Source organism: Myripristis murdjan, chromosome 14 (assembly GCF_902150065.1).
Source record: "Myripristis murdjan chromosome 14, fMyrMur1.1, whole genome shotgun sequence".
Taxonomy (NCBI): Eukaryota; Metazoa; Chordata; class Actinopteri; order Holocentriformes; family Holocentridae; genus Myripristis; species Myripristis murdjan.
The window spans coordinates 19,057,468-19,074,941 of NC_043993.1; the positions used below are offsets into that span (position 1 = coordinate 19,057,468).

The 17,474-nt window shown below is 41.0% G+C and overlaps 1 protein-coding gene across 1 annotated transcript in view; it reads right to left on the bottom strand.

Annotated features, from left to right (window-relative positions):
• Positions 1–243: 243 nt before the first annotated feature.
• ints2 (integrator complex subunit 2) overlaps positions 244–17,474 on the bottom strand; it is a 30,854-nt gene continuing 13,623 nt past the window's right edge. The window contains exons 14-25 of the mRNA XM_030068878.1: positions 17,090–17,266; positions 14,160–14,271; positions 13,271–13,375; positions 12,681–12,845; positions 11,379–11,580; positions 9,347–9,472; positions 8,361–8,562; positions 6,266–6,547; positions 3,736–3,843; positions 3,395–3,500; positions 2,905–3,081; positions 244–959 (exon numbers count right to left, since the gene is read on the bottom strand). Of these exons, the coding sequence (XP_029924738.1) occupies positions 778–959; positions 2,905–3,081; positions 3,395–3,500; positions 3,736–3,843; positions 6,266–6,547; positions 8,361–8,562; positions 9,347–9,472; positions 11,379–11,580; positions 12,681–12,845; positions 13,271–13,375; positions 14,160–14,271; positions 17,090–17,266 (1,944 nt within the window). The 3' untranslated portion in view covers positions 244–777. The remainder of the gene's footprint in view (positions 960–2,904; positions 3,082–3,394; positions 3,501–3,735; positions 3,844–6,265; positions 6,548–8,360; positions 8,563–9,346; positions 9,473–11,378; positions 11,581–12,680; positions 12,846–13,270; positions 13,376–14,159; positions 14,272–17,089; positions 17,267–17,474) is intronic.

A 17,474-nucleotide genomic window follows, 5' to 3' on the forward strand; every position in this document is an offset into this window, starting at 1 on the left:
TTTTTTAAGACTTACAGTAACTCCATGTTTGCTGTGGGCTTCATAATGAGTACAGCAGAGCACAAATAATCTGAAATGTGATGTGGAGCCAAACCAGTGGGTGTCTGTCACCAGACCTCTATGCAGTGGAATACACACCCTTCACACAACTCATCAAATGAGGACTAAAACTGAGTCTAGCGGAGCAAAATCTGCTGGAGATCCACTACAAATCTATCCTACTGCATAATGTACACCTCTTCATCCAAACATTTTCTTTGTTTTATTACAAACAAAAACAGTACAAAAGCTCTACATATCTGAAGAACAGCTTAGCCTTTTTTTTAAACAGCTGACAAAAAGGTAACACTATAAACTTACAAAAATATGTATGTACAGGTCAAGAAAACAGACCCATTTAAAATTATTCAATCTCTACAAATTGTGACAATGAGTACAAAGAACATACATTTCCTAAATACCTTGCTCATCATCATCTAATTACAAGGCTGATGGAGTAGAGTGGCTTTTGCTGCTCGCTTCTGTCCAGACTAAACAGGCTAGAGTGGACATGCAACATCGCAGACATGAAATATCATGAGCATACACTCCTGGCTTGACATCATCTCAAAGCCCTTGACAAAGGTGACGACAAGTCTTACTCCATCCATTTGTGAGACGAATGGATCTGTGTTGACAGTAGACCTTCCGGGAGTGTGAATGTGTTTCACAGGCAGTGCTTTTAGTTGTCGGTTTGAGACCAGTCCCTCCTCTCCCTCCCCTGGGTGTGTGTTTGTTCTATAGTCCGTGGAGGCTGGAGCTGATGATGTCCATGAAAGTGGCCTCTACACGGTAGCAGAGCTGGACGTCGGGGTCGGCTCCTACCAGCTCCTCCGCCGTCCTCTGGGGTAAACTGAGCTTGGAGGAGCCTCCGCCTGGAGACAGCACCTCCTGTGGCTTCTCCTTCAGATACTGTAGACCTGTGTACACGGGAGGACAGGGCCGAGGGTGAGAGGCTGATATCACCACAGATAAACCGCTCATGCATTTGCATGGCCCTGCATACTTCTAACTGATGTTTCATATGGAGTTTTTGCATGTTTGTGTTGTTTTACATTCCTGCATGCTGGACTGATACGATGTTTGCTTGCACAGCTTCTGGTGTGTCCATATTTTTATGCATCCTCTGTATGGGAGTCGTATCTCAAACATATGCTCCCTCAATACATAAATATTGTCTGATCATGACCGTGAGATGAGAGCAGACAACAATGCACATTGTCATTTCTTCAGTATGGTACTTCCATCGTACATGTTTTATAAAGCTGACAGCTAGTAACACACTTCTGAATCTGCACATTCTGTACATATTATCTACATTGTTATCTATATTCCATAAGGTGAAGTTATATATAGTACAACCTATTCTGTAGAAACCACCTACACAGTTTCTGTACATACAGAAACATTGTATAGTTAGAGAAAGTGTCATTCCAAAAGTCAAGAACAACTGCCAAGAACATTTTTCTGTATCAAAAACTGAAACTTTTTTACACTCAGGTGATACTTCTTTTCAAGATAATGTTATAAAGTAATATTACATATACAACATTTGGCAAGTTTTTCATATTTATGCTCATAATACATATGGTGAATTGCACAGGTGTTTTAACAACTACTACGGCACCCTGACTAAACTGTGTTAATGTCACTGCTGACAAAATAAAGTAAAAATATCAGTTTCAGGAGAGTTGGGGCAAATTGTGGCTAAATTGTTCTGCTGAGTATTGAAAAAACTATTTCTATTTGCACAAAATTGCAAGTAAACACGATAGTACAACAAACAGTGGAGAGATTTTCAGACCAAATTACTTTCAGCCAAAGCAACAACAGGCAAACCTGAGGAGGTCAGTCTATCTCAGGACCAGTGTTATTAAGCTAACATCTCAAGAGAGAAAAGCACCTGCATCCAAAAACAAAACCAACAAAGAACAACCTACTCCAGTTAGTAGTACAGTCAAAAGACAATTGGCAAACCTTTGTGGGAAAGCAGTTTGCCAAGTGCAATTTACAAACTACTTATTCAAAACAAGTGTAAACATTTACCACAGGCCAAACAATGAATAACTAAGTAAAAACGCTTCATGGAAACACGACTACAACTTTCTAAAAATAATAATAATAATAATAATAATAATAATAATAAAAAACCCTCAATGTTAATTTGTAATGGTAGCACATTTGATAAATAAAAGAGGACATGATTTAATCACAAAATCTGTTGCTCTTTGACATCTGACTTGTCAACAGGTACAGGTGGACAGGTTTTAGACCAGAGACAAGATTCTGTCCATTTTTGAAAAACCAGCAAACAAATGCCCATGCCTACATTTTATTCACATGTTAGTGAAATGCATCTAAATTTGCTTGTTTTTTGTGTGGTAAAGTCACTTGAAAATATTTTATGGAAACGCAGCTAACGACACTAAACATGCATTAAAACTATGCCAAGTCAATTTGAAGTCCAAGGAAGCGCAAGGAGTGCTGACTTTCACTGTAACATGACAAGACTCTTTGTGGTGCTCTGAAACAGCACAGAGTGAACGGTTTTTAATCTCATCTGTATTGTAATGTATATGTATGACCTGAGGAAGTACAGCTAACTTCCCATGGAAGCAGCTAATGGGGATCCAATAAATGAATAAAAACATTAAAATTTCAGACCTTTTGTGAGGAGACGGCTGCATAAGAGGTGGATTTTCAATTTCTGCAAACACTTGGAGAGTACAAGCTGTGACTAAGACAAAGGTGGATATACTGACATATTGAGAAATTTGACTTGCAGTAAATACAAGAAAACTTGTTTAACTTTATAACTATAACCCTAACCCTAACTATAATAATAATGGGGCTAAGTGTACTTACGGGCAATGAGAGGGTCAATGTCCCTGGCCTTGGTGGCCACATCAGAGGCACAGACCTGCCCCACTTGCACCAGTAGGGCTGCCACATCATCGTAAAGTGGAGGAAAGGCCTGGCAGAAGGCCACCAGGCACGGCAGGGTGGGCATGAAGAAGGAGAAGCGCTTGGCGTGGGTCAGCACTAAAACAAGGACAGGGAAACACATACACATGAGAACTGTGTAAAACACTAAATATAGCAGTAGGGAGGCTGGTACAAGCTGTACTCTTGTGTAATACAGAAAAAAAATACTGCACTAACACACAGCAACCAGAAGGTGGCAGCCTGATATAAAAGGAGAGGGAAAATGTTAAGACAGCTGATAACAGTATGTTTCACACAGGATAAGGATGAGTAGTGAATCTGCTTGGGTCTATTGCTGCTCGATGCAGGAACAAACCAAAGAATAGAGCAGAAAACACAAACGTGTAAATGTGAGGAGCTGCTGGCTGACCTGTAAGCAGGGTGCCCATGACACTGATGGCCAGCCGCGCCACACTGAGGGACTTGGGCAGGGCGTACTGGGTGCACAGGTATGAGAGCAACTGGATTGCAAAGATCTGTGGAGACACACAAATCCAAAACAGTTGGAGATAATCTTTTAAAACTTGATTTTCAGCAGATACGCAAATACTCGAAAGAGTAGAGTGCATCTGGTAAAGCTGCTTTAAGAAAATGACAATATGAACGGTGCTGGCACAAGCCCAGGGCAGCTCGAGGACTCCAAGCCAGCAGAGGAGAGGACTGGTGTGTGTGTATGTGTGTGTATGTGTGTGTGGGTTCGGGGGGGCTCACCTGCTTCTCCAGCTGGGGCTGGGCCAGCAGCTCTGGGATGAAGTCCAGACAGATATGGATGGAGGGGATGCCTGCCACAGTGAGAGGCAGCAGAGCTTGAGGGTAACCCTGACAGTGGGAGAGACACACAAAGAAAAAGAAAAGGAAATAAAATTAGAATAAAAGAGTGGAATGACAAGTTTGGGATAAGATTTGACAGAGCTGTTGTTTACATATATACCAAAACTCTTATTTTAAACAGGCATGCGCGCGCGCGCACACACACACACACACACACACACACACACACACACACACACACACACACACACACACACACACACACACACACACACACACACACACACACACACACAGGCAGTTATTGCTTGGCAGTGTGGACAAGGGTGGATTAGTGTGACAGAGAGGAAGGATTGGTTTGATGAAGTCCACCATATGGCCATCTGCTTCTTCTGGGAATGCTGTAGTCACTTACGACTAACACTCTAACAAAATCTGATGACTAATGAGGTCAACTTGGCTCTTAAAGACCAAGTGACTGCAATTTGGCACGATCCACTGAACTATTCACACAAAAAAATGGTACACTCATGAAAACATTACTTTCTGAATGGAGTAGTGCTTTTTTAATTTAACAGGAAGAAAGAAACTGTACAGTCATTTATAATCAACATAATTAAGGCTGTCTCCTGAGTCGATGCATCACATCATCCGTCTTAAAGACACTTCAGTCAACTGAGATTTTCTGATTTGAAAAGCAGTTTTTACAATGGACTGTGGAACACATGCACAATAATGAGTGTGATACAAACACATCATTTGACCACACAAGTAGTAAACTATGGTAGCAAGATGAAGGAAGGAAGAGAAAACACGAGAAGAACGAGAAGTGGCTGGCTTGTCTAAAACACTGCAGAAAGTGTGTAAACTTTGGGACCTGCAGCGACTCCAACCAGTGTCAAGAGAGGCTGACTACAACTGGGCGTCTCTTCTCTTGCCATTACTGTTAGTAATCACTGGCTGTCCCCTTAGTTGACTGAGGAGTGAGACCCATGAGAAATATAATGATTTTGAAATATTCCCACAGTACAGACTGTTTACCCAGTCAGGCGAGGAAAACAAGTTGCGATGACACACGAACCGCCTACCAACCCAAGAACACTGCATTTTACCCAAGTCAGCCTACAAGCCCCGAGTCAGGAAAGAACAGGGATGAAGATAACCTAATCAAAGTTGTTACACCCCTAGTGGTCACAGACAGAAAGAGAGGGGGACACAGACGCACTGCCACCTGTAATGTTCCCATCATGTATCAATAGTCATTTAGTAGCCTTGCTGCAGCTGGGGAAAAAGAAGGTGGCCCAGACCGTGCTGCTCTTCTACAAAACAAACCAACATACATATCTAGGGGAAACACTGAAAGGGACAGTGGAATTAGGCCCATTTAGGCCTTATTGGTTAATTTTTTTTATACTTTTATCATTCACCTTTAATGTGTTTAACATAAAAAAGTTATATGAGCTTATTTAACAAGAAACAACAGTAGGTTGTTTCATCATTCTAACAAACCCGCATGGTAGCAATGCATTCTGTGTTGGCATTTCAAATTGGCTGGTAATTAAAAATCTTCATGCAGCTGCCTTAATGAATTTTAAGTGCTCAAAAATATGTTCACATGGCTCTGTTGCATTTGATTATGATTGTTTATGACTGCTTTGATTAGTACTGCTGTTATTTATCAGAACTGCAACTTAATGCGTTTTATGAAAGCCTATGAAAAAATAAATTAACCCTCCTGTTATGTTTGGGGTCAATTTGACCCCAGCTAATGTTTAACGTCTCTAAATAAATGATTAATATCATTTTTTTTTTTTTTGCTTCATATTTAATGACTTTTCCTAATGTAATGGGTACTACCGGGTAAACATGAAATTCACATGATACGTTTTCAATGTCCTGTACACACTTTGTAACGCATCGGTTATAAATAACAAAAATCTGTACTTAGAAATAATATAAAGCCATTAAAACACCAAAAAATAATATTTCTTTCCAATTTTAGGTCAATCAGTGAGATTTTATGGTGACATATTTTTCCATAGTCACATAATAGGAATACTGGATGTATAAGTGGGGGTGGGGTTATGTTTTATTTAAAGGGCTGTTTAGGTCGTCAACAAAGAAACATAAAGTACCTGACATAAACTTTGGTAACTATTTTAATTATAATAATTTTGTGGAGGTTTAAACTGCTGGGGTCAAATTGAGCCCAAACATAAAAGATGTTTGTAAATTTGAACATAACAGGAGGGTTAATTAATTCAGGTAAAACTCAAATCACCACATTGCATGTGGTTACTACTTTGCCTTATATTACAAGTGGTTAGTACTTTGCCTCTGTACAGTACAGTGTACTGTACAGAGGCGTACTGTACAGTGTATATAGCACTGCTGGTCTGAGTCTTCTTTCTGCTAGACCCCTCCCAGCAGTTCCACCACTCCAAAAGAAGGTTTCTTTCCCAGTAATCACCTGAAAGTGGACGAGCTTGGCAATGTTGGGGTCAGCGATGAACATCTGATGCAGCATACAGCAGATGAGGCACTGGACTTCCCTGAGGTCGCTGAGCAGGCCTCCCTCTGGCTCAGCCTCATCCCCGCCCATCCTAGTCACCGGCCCTAGACAGCCTGGCTTCACTTTCCCAGGCGTGGTGCTCCTCATGCTCCTCAACAAGCTCTCGGTGTTGGCCCCCAGCTGCTGCTCTTCACAGGTGGGCAGACAAACCTCGAGGAGGATCTGGACAGCTGCACTATCCTGAGGTCACACAGAGGGGTACAGAGGGTTATAATGGCTAGATATGGAAGGGAAACACTGCATATTTTAGGAAGTTCTACTGCTGCTAGATCTCATACTGTAATAATATTGAAATCCATATTTTCCACCATACATTCATTCATATATTCTCCTTAACACATTCTAGTGCTGAAATTGTTACATATAAAACCCCCACTTGCAATGAACTTGTATATACTCCGTATTCCTCACCCTCTATTTATGTTCTGCTTTTCTTTGCTGTATCCTTTTCTCACTATTTGGTGTTACAAAGACCCGATTTCCCTACAGGGATCATTAAAATTTCTCCTTTACATTCATTTAGCTAAACTGTGTTCCCCCACCCCATACCATGATATAAATATTCAAATAAGAGTTGTTCTTAAGAGAATGAGATGAGAGTATGCAAATGTGTGTGTGTGTGTGTGTGTGTGAATGAGTGAGAGAGAGTGAGAGAGAGAGAGAGAGAGAGAGAGAGAAAGAGAGAGAGAGAGAGAGAGAGAGAGAGAGAGAGTAAAAAGTGAGAATGTGAGTGGTGTGTATAAAGTGGTTAAAGCTACACCCTAAAACACATTATCAGGGACAGGCTACTTTCATTGCATTTCTGGTGCCCATTTGTTGTTTACAGCTGGCTGTATAGCCATTTCAAAGTCACCACTGTGACACGCAGAGACGCCAGTGAACGTGGCCCCTACAACACCCCATGTGATGCTTTCTGGGAAGCTGGTGCCAGCTTAAATTAAAGACATTTTTAGATTTGCAAGTGATGCAATATTTAGTACTAATAACATGGCCCGTGAAACACACTACAGTTCTCTCATGCAAAAAACGTACAGCACATAGCAGACCCAGCTCATATTCAGCTTATGTCTGTATTTGAGCTTGACTATATTCCAGTACTCAACCAGAACAGTGCCCTTCTCCGTCAGGTGTATCTCCCTTTAATTAAAAATATTAATGCAGCTGCTTTGATGAATTTTATAGATCTTGAGTGCTCAAAACTATGTCCACATGGCTCTGTTTCATTGGATTATGATTGTTTACAACTGCTTTGATTACCCTGAATTCATTGTCCCTTTCAGTGAAATACATAAGGTGACAACATCTCCGCCAGAAAGCAGCTTAGAGAGAGATCAACAGCTCAGACAAGGAACAGCAAAACTCAAGAGGCTTTGGGAGTTTTACAGTATATGTTACTATACTGTACTTCATTTGAATTATACAGTAATTTTTACTGTATAAGTAATATTTTACAAATTAATTTGTAAGCTGAAAAGTTTTCGATGATACAACTGGCTGCTGAGTCTATCCCAAGCTGCACTCATCACATAGGGCAGCCTATAGTCCAGACAAGGGGTGATACACCAGGTGGAGATCTGCGCTCTCCTGAGTGCACTCTTCTAGTTTCATTGGTAAACTTGCCATACACCAACAGCTGCAGCTCTCAACAGCACAGCTACAATAGCGCTTTATGGATTAATGAAGTGAAGCACTCCCTCCTCTATATCTCTGTGTGTTTGTTTAACATAGCTGCGAATTGGTGGGCCTATGAAGAGGACCTTGCTGATTTATTTTTAGGGGTTGACAACGAAACCTGAGAGCTCACATTTCTGTCTCAGATTGGTGAATATCTTTTTCCTATTACATTCCATGGTGGTTGTGGTGAGAATCCCTTTCATTGTAAAATACAGTAAAAATGCTAAAATAACAAAAGGGCATCAGAGATGCAATGCAAATTGCCAATCCAAGGTATTAAATGGTGTTTTAGGGTGAAATTTTCCTTTAGCTTATTTACCTGTGCGGCCAACAGAGCGTTCTTCAGCTCCTCCCTGGTGACCTCAGGTGTGTCTGGCTGTCCAGGCAGACCCAAGTTGGAGACTGTCTGGCTCTGCCGGTCAAAGTCTGCTGTTTCCTTCAGATGGCAATGCAAGTAGGCTTTGGAGGCCAAAAGGTATCCATTCAACATGTGAAGGACAATGTCCATCAAAGGAGGGCACCTGGGGAGAAAAACAAGTTGTATGTTAGGATGCAGACACAGTTACAGTTTAGTTTACAAACCTACACTAAGGAAAAGACAGAGAGAGAGGGAAAAGAATTTTGGTACTGTTTAGCCAGTGCTAAATGTTTAGACTTGTTTTGTCACTGAGTAAGATGTTTGAAAACTGCTAAACTGCTCTCCCAATGGCAGCAGTTTGATAGTTGTCTTTTGACAGTACTACTACTAACTGTAGTAGGTTATTACTTGTTGGCTTTGTATCTTGGATACATATACTGTTCAATCTAATAATGGCCATCCCATCTGAAGACCAGCTTGATATGCTGGCCTTCAGATAGGATGGCCATACCGGGTCTGCCTGGTCTTACTTTGGATGAAAATGACTGATCTCTCCAGTGTGTGCTGTACTGTTCCGTTAAAATTTTCAACTTTAACACCAATTTGGTGCTGGGATAGTTTTTCATCACTCAGAACAACAATTTGTCCCCAACAAATGGAAGATAAAACTAATTTAAACTCAAAATTAAAGAACTTGCAGTAGCGACAATAACACAGACAACATGATAATAATTTTGCCAATAACTGGTATTAATTGTTAAAAGACCTGTCCAGTTCACACTGTGCAACACGTGTTATTATTTGAGTGAAATATATAGGATGGCAATAATTTGAGGCAACTTATACATTCACATATATTTCAAATATTATTGAGTAAAAAAATAAAACAGAGCAATCCCGACTTTTCTGTCAAACCGTCTTAGTCTATGAGATCCCCCATTAGTTACCTGTATACCCTCTTGTCACAGCGCAGCACAATGAGAGGATCCACCATCAGGTCGTTCTGACTGTATCTCTGCTGCCTGAGGAGCTTAGCTGAAGGCTGGAGGGCATTTACTGTCATCACCCACAACCTGCAACACAGACACAACTTGAAGCCTCCACACACATCACACTGAGAATTAATAAGTGGAGATAATATCCGATTTGGATTTCAATTTTCTATCCTTGGCTTTCAGAAGCTTCATCATTCAAGACTTCCATTTCAAAATTAAATGCCTACCATTTGAGAAAAAAAGATGTTGTCACGAAATAGCTTTTTTTTTTTTTTTTTTTAAAAGCATAATAGAGCCTATAATGACATCCTTGCTTTATCTTTATGATTCAAAATCTCTATTTTGACACAAAGTTCAGGCATTAATTTCACAAACACATTTCTACTTTTTTTGGAATCTGATTATTCAGCTGCTAATAAAAACTAATATAATGTTATACAACACACTGCAGGAGTGGTTTAATTACTTCAATAATTCAGTTACCCACAGAAAACTCCTGTGGTGGCATTTCACCCTCAATCTCTCTTATCAGACCAGTGCTAAATTATAAGCAGCAGGATACAGTTGGAGCTGCTCGCCCTCCTGCAGCCTGCACACTGACATGAATCAGTAGATCTGTGTGAGATTTGACGCTGCTGCCCTGCTCCCAGATTCACCAGAGCATCCCCTCTGGCCCCTGCACAACATTCAATACCGGGAGAGGGAAAGGAGGGGAGGGGGGCTTACATCTCCCCCATGGTGAGTCTCCCTCGATTTTCCTGCCCTGAGCTGTTGTTTCAGATCCCTTTCTCTTTCCCCTTTTCTGAATCGATAAAATGTCTGCTCTGTGCTTTGGTAACTGCGCTCCTGTGGGCCTCGGTGCAAAGTAAGGGTCACCCTCTTGTGTCCACAGAGTTCAGGCCGGCTGACGGAGTTGCCTGGCTCAATACCTCTGATCTATTCACACAATAATCATTGAGCAAGCAGCCTGGGGTTAAGGGCAACAATTGTGCTCCACAGGTCTTCTTTTAATCCATTTACCAAGTCTCACAGCAACTTTACACAGCCTTAGGGGAGACGACATCAAGTAAAGTACTACTGTTAACCTTTCAACGAGAAGACATACAGTAATCAAACTACCAGCAACTTAACAGGGGAATATCACTTAATTTATGAATTCATATTTATGTTTTTCTTCAGGCTAAGGCCTCCTAAATCAATATTTGTGAGGATGCACAACACTTTCCCAAAGCTTAAAAAAAAAACAAACAAAAAAAACAGACAGAACCAACATCTAATAAGTAAAGTCAAGATAGTGTGTAAGTACTGTTTAAATTGGTTTTGAGGATTCAGTGTATATTATGCCATTAATTTATGGTATTACTATTAAAGCTCAAACGTAGGAGACACAAGACATCTGCTCAGGTGCTCTTTTCTCACCGGTGCACTCTCTCTGCATTACATCAACTATAAGTAAATAGGACAGACTCTCGGCCAAGGGTGAAGGGTGAATGTTCAGCAATACAAGTTGAATTGTCCGGGGCATGGGCAGGAATAATGTTGTTGATTAAAAAAAGACTATAAATTAATAACAGAGTGTCTCATTCATTAATTAAAAAAAAAAAAAAAACTTAAAACCTAATCAGTGTTAGTCAGAGTGAAGTGCAAGACCAATGTCACAACTGAAATTAAAACAAAAAATTAAGACTACAGAGATACTGAAAATATAGGTCTGTGTGACTGAGCTGATTTCTCACCGGAAAAACAGCGCATCACTTCTAAAACGGGATTTAAGACTTAAAATGCTATATTTAGCTGCAACCATTTAAGGCTTTGAGTTTAGATAATATGATTTAAGATGTTTTTAGACATTTTCCAGGATCTGCAGACACCCTGATAAAGACATTCAGTGGTTTTCCCATTTAAGGCAGCCACAGAGTACAGCAGCAGGTATGACTCACGTGCCTCTGGCCTGAACCACATCTCTGCCTGTCTAGGGCACTACCTGCGGGGCATTACAGTGTTGAGGCCCATCCAAAGCTTGTTGAGGGTCTGGAGTATGCGGCGAGGCACGGCAGGCTCCAGCAGCAGAGCCATGCTGGCCGTTAGGGCGTCGGCGTACGGAATCAGGTCTCCAGGTGACAGCAGTGTTAGGTGTTCAAGGATTCGCATTAGCCTGGGACTGCTGGATGGCAACTTCTGGAAGGCTGGGGGAATAAATAGTTGAATAAGTCTTAATAGGCTGGAACTATGCCTTGTGTTGGTTTCATTCATAAAGAGTTTTGGTTCAGTGAATAGAACCACATCCCTGCATATCCAGACTAAGCAGAAACACATGATTTAGACTGTCAATGTACAGAACATATACCTGAACTAAAATTACATTCAGTGTTTTTGGCAGGCACTGATGACTGCCATGACTATTCTAAAATGCACCACTGCAAAACAGAAGGAGTGTCACAAAACTAACAACCACAAAGACGGAAAGGTAACACTGCAAGCCAACAACAACAAGTGTGTGTAGGCACAGTGGTACAAACAAAATATTTTACATATTTTAGTTGCATAGGCTATAATGCACAGGCTATGCAAAGCAGTGTGTGAAACTGATCAACTGTTATACTGTCACGTTTTATCATGGATCTCTATCGAATACTTAGACCTCAATTACAGCATGTATCCCCAAGGATTAACCTGTACTCTGCCTGGATTGGTATGTGGATGAGTAACATCAGTCCAATATCCAATGAGTGAATTACATCCGTATTAGCACACAATACCAATATTGGATCGGATCAGTCCCAACTCTAATTTTCAATTCCTAATTCCTCTTTTTATTAACCGCTTAAATATGAATTAATAAATTGCTCTACATCACCCACACTACTGACTGATGGGTTAGCTGATGGGAAGATTGTTATATACATAATTTTTACATCATGCAAATTTTAATGACTGTTTAACCCCTGTATTGAAAATAGGCAAAATCTTGCATTCAGCTAGCATGTCAGTTATTTTCTAATTATTTTCTATTTAAGCTAATTGGGGAGGAGGAAACCCTCTCCTACCGCCGTAATACTGCCAATTTAAGTAACCAGATGAATAAAATAACAATTTATTACTGGAAAAGTCAGATTACATTACACATACAGATTACAGCTCTTAAGTACATTGTAAACTCATATTATAGTTTTAGACTTCTGCAAAGCATTTACTCTTCAAAGAGAGGCACAGCAGCTGGAATTCGGAACTATTCTCCAAACCCATTTCTCCAGAACCCCTGCTCTTTTCCTCCTGACCTCCTCACCTTGGTGGAGCTGGCTCTGGGTGTATCTGCAGGTGTTGCTAGTGAGCATCATCCTCCTCAGCAGAGGCAGAGTGCCAGTCACCTCCTCCTCACACATCCAGTCCTCCACCAGGCAGAGGTGGGGGTAGTTGGTGGCCAACAGCCTCAGCAGGGCTGAGTGCAGACCTGGGGCCAGGGAAGAAAAAAGGGAGGGTTTAGTTGTTTTTTTGGACACATAAGATTTCATTTCCACTGGGGAATGACAGCTCATTTGGATTCCTGATCGAAGCTGAGGAAATGGGGAAATGTGGCTGGGGAGGAGACAGAGGAAGAAAATAGTAAAGGGAGAGAGGGCAAACAGAAAGAAGAGAGAAAAAGAAGGCAAAAAACCAAGGGAAATATGGAAAAACACTTGATATAAAGCAGTGAACACATCCAACTAACCCATTTCTGAAAAGTAAAGATATTTTCAGTGCAGCAAAATGAAGTTTGGGCTATAGCTCTAATCTTGTCATGTTACTGAAGAGCTCCAGTACAATTAATATTGTATATACTGTTGAATCTGAACAGTGTATCTAGAGATGGAAGTGTATGTCAACACCGCTTCTCACCCCCGAGCTCCTGCTGTAGTCCCAGTGCTTGGGTAACCAGGTACTTAATGGGGATCTGGTCCATCAGGGCTGCTGAGTAGGACTTTGGCTTCTTCTGCATCAGAGCTAAGACAAAAAAGGTGAGAGAGAGGGGACAAGGAGGTGAGAGAAGCGGAGAAACAGGAGAATAGGAAATGAAAGAGGACCAATCAAAAAAAGTGAGAACATAAAGCAAGAGGAGGAGAAGACACTGCATGTTTTATTTGGCTGTGGAAGGATGCTAAAACCCCTGTGCCAATGCATGGAGGAGCGGAGGTGATTTTTCATTGACGTGGGTTCATTACCACTGCTGATGGGCATCATTACTCCTTCCTTGAAGGCTGCGGGAGCACTTGGGTAAACACAGCAATTAAAGAGATGGGCATAAACACTCACATAAATCTGGTCTAATGAAGGGCAAGAGGAGAGCTCATCATGGGAGAGAATAAACAGTGACTAGGCTAACTGCTAATGCTCAATCTAACCTACAGCTGTCCTAGTTAGCTTAGCTCCTGCAGCCATTGTACTTGGCCACTCCATAGAGAATAAATGGAGGGCTGACAAAGAGCCAACAGTCAGTGCCGAGAGAGAAAAGGATGAATCACTCCACATCCACAGTGAGTGCATTTCCTACAGCTTAACAGAGGACAAAAGTAGCCTTTCCTCCTCTGGCTCCCTGACAAAGTCTCTCCATCTGCAACATAGCATACATTCTTCAGAGGAGAAGACAATGGAAGCACCTCGGAGAGGGAGAAAATGAAAATAGAAAATAAGAAATGGAAAGGAAAGGAAAAGAAAACCAGTCAACAGTAGAGGGAGGCCAGGCTTGGTGCCATGTGGTACGGGACTTAAGTCATTGTTTTGTGCGTACCCAGTTGCTTCGTGCTGGCCAAGAGGTTCTCCTCGTAGGACAAGATGTAATAGAGGATGAGGAGTTGCGTGGTGATGGTGTAGCGCGCACGTCCTCCTCGGCCGCCTTCCCCCTGCACACCAACAGAAAAAAAGAGAGGGGGGGACACTTTAGGTCAGAGTCAAGCAGTGCAGGACTCCACATCACTTGGAGATGACTTTTAACATGTGATCTTTTAACAGAGCAAATGAATCATTTCACTGCCATATGTATCAGACATTATCAGACATTTAAGTTTTCCATTTTTTGTAATCTGATCACTGCACTTAAAATTCAGAACTCCTAAACCCCCTGATGACAAGCAGCTAAAACAATGTGACAGATCATCAATATAGTGCTGCTGATACATCATAATTACATAAAATATGTCAAGGGTGGCACAGAAGCCAAGCGAAACAAGGTATTAAAGTCAACACAGAGAAAGGATGGCCTAGACCCTGACACAGACTAGTGGCATGTCATTATTTTTAGCTGCAACCAGCAGCTAGTTAAGTGTTAGTCACTCTGTTGGTCAGTTGGTGCCAAAATTTCCAAAAACTTTGCCTTGCCTGTATCACTGCAGGATGACAATACAGACACTGAGCCTGGCTGCCTCTTCACTCATCACCTACCACTGAGAACCAATTGTTGTGCCAATTGAGTTTAGTTCAACTGGTACAACATATGTTTGTCAGAGATCCCAGGTTCTAATCCTATGCATAAAAATTTGTTTAATCGCGTCGGCACTACTTTTTTCCTCATGCATGCTGTTTTCCCCCAAAACACACTTGGAAGAATTCGGCTGCAGCCTAATTCTTTAACAAGAATGCCAACAGTGGCATCGTACAGGAAGGCAGAGCAGTTCACAAAATGACCACCCATTGTTGGATATTGATTATCATGAAAAAGAGGGAGTGAAAAATAAAGAGTGAACAGAGTGTGAGTGAGTGTAAGTGTGAGTGAGAATGGGAGTGGTGTGTACAAAACAGTTAAAGAAAAAAGAGAGTGGGGGAGAGAGAACCCTTAATTTGGAAAATATTGAGCATTACGGCTCAGACTTGATAGGAGCTCCTTTCATAACTATCCGTCCCACCCCACCTGATCTTGATTTGCACCGCAGATACTTCCCAAAGAACTGAACTGATCAGCTTATCAGTTATATACCTATTTTGCCTTTTTGATACAGTGTTTGGTTTGAGGACTTTACTACATATTCTGTCGGAAAGACTGAACACTTTGTGATAATTCATAAATGCCGAACAGCCAAAATCTTACATCTAGCTGCAGCAGATTATTTAGTATTTAGTATTGTCTCACTGTTGGCTGCTGAAATACCAATACACAAGGTTTCTATACATATTTGTCAATTAAATGGCAAAACTTCCATTACTTTTCCATAAGCACATACCAAATTTCCATGATTGTATCGCAAGGCAAATAAAATATGTCTCATAGCAACCACCACATCTCTTGACTCTGACTGGCTGGTTTCCTAGAATGATACAAGCTGATTTTGAGGAAATAAAAATATCTTCATTATTCTCCCTTGTCACATTCTACCTCAACTTGTCATGATTACTATCACTGTCAAAAATTTCCATGACTTTTCCAGGTTTCCATGACTGCAAAACCCTCAATACAACAGACTGATGCATGACTTATGGTTACTGAAAGGAAAAATTCACCACCGTAACACTGTCAGATATCAGCAAATTCATGATACCCAATGCACTCCGGGAGCTATTCTGTGATGAAGTGTTGCCTTTTCCTTTTTTTGGTGTATTCACTTTCTCTCAACCTGCCTTTTGTGCTTCTGCTTCAGTTTGATTTACTGAATTTCCTAGAATGAGTGGGAGTTTCCAGTTGATAAAAGAGTCCCACCTGTAGCTCAAAATTGCTTCATGTCTTTTGGTTGCATTGCATTTACTCTATTGAGGCTACTGACAGTGGAGAAACTGGTATCTCTGCTTCTTTCACAATGGATTTCTCCCTGTATGAGTTCAATGTACTTGTACTGTAAAATTCTCAACATGACACCTTATTATCTGTTTGGCCAATCATTCACGGGAACAAGAACAAATGTTTGCACTGTATCAGCAACAAACAACAACTGCATCTACCCGTAACAGGTGGATCAAGCATCAATATTTCACCCATAGTGGCATGCTTTGTGCAATGTGTAATTGTTAGTGGGCGCACCAATGTGGAAGACAGGTATAAGATGGGAAAGAAAGAGACCAATATTGTGATATGATTTTCATATGCTAACTGGGCTGTGTCATTGTGGTTAGATGGTCTTTAAGGCGTCCTTGCTGTGAATTAAATTTGTCTTTGGTTGATTTAGAGTAAAATGGAATTTGAGCTAGTATATGTATAATTTAATTTTTAAAACCCAACAGACAAGTCACCCTGGTGGTTCAATGGATAAGAGCACACTACATGTTAAGGCTGAGTCCTGATTGCAGCATCCTGGGTTCGAATCTGACCTCAGGCCATTTGCTGTATCTCCATGACTACCATCAACCATGACTGTCAAATAAAGCAGAAATGCCAAAAAAAAAGAAAAAAAAAAAAAAAAAAAAAAAAGAAAGTAAGTGGATCGCCTCCCCAAATTCAAAGTAAGAATCACAGAAACACTCCCTTGGTGAATGCTAGCTAGGACACTTTTAGTCTAATCATTCTATCATTGGTTGGCATCACCAGACTAACCAGTGAGTGCTACATTAACCTCAATAACAACTTGTGGTTGTCACAATTCAAAAATACCATTTAGCATGTTACACCACTGAACAACAAAATGAACCTAAAAATGCAAGATGCTAGACTAAATGCTGCTTCTTTAACAGTGTTTTTGATTATTTTGATTTGATTTGATTATCGTTCTACTGTGAGAAGTGTTAGGGCCGACTCACCCCAGCGGAGCTCTGGAAGACATTAAGGATCTCCTGCTCGGTAACTGGCTGGTTGGTGGCTTCAGGGTTGGCCTTGGAAGCCGGGGTGAGGATAGAATTGATGTACGCATCAATAAGGGGGATTAGTTGGGTGTGGATGGGCGTGGTGGTCTCACACAGCTGACGGTAGATCCAATCCTGGAAGATAGGCACAACAGCAGCACCAGAGGGCAATGTTATTAAAAAACATATTTAACATTTCAGTATGTTGTCAGGTCTTCAGATCTGTTTTTAAGATGCACAATATATTTCATCATTGAAATTTTGCAGTGACGTATATCCCCACTTATTTTCATTGTTTATTCTTCATGAGTTGGTATAAAATAATCAAGCAACACAGATCAAC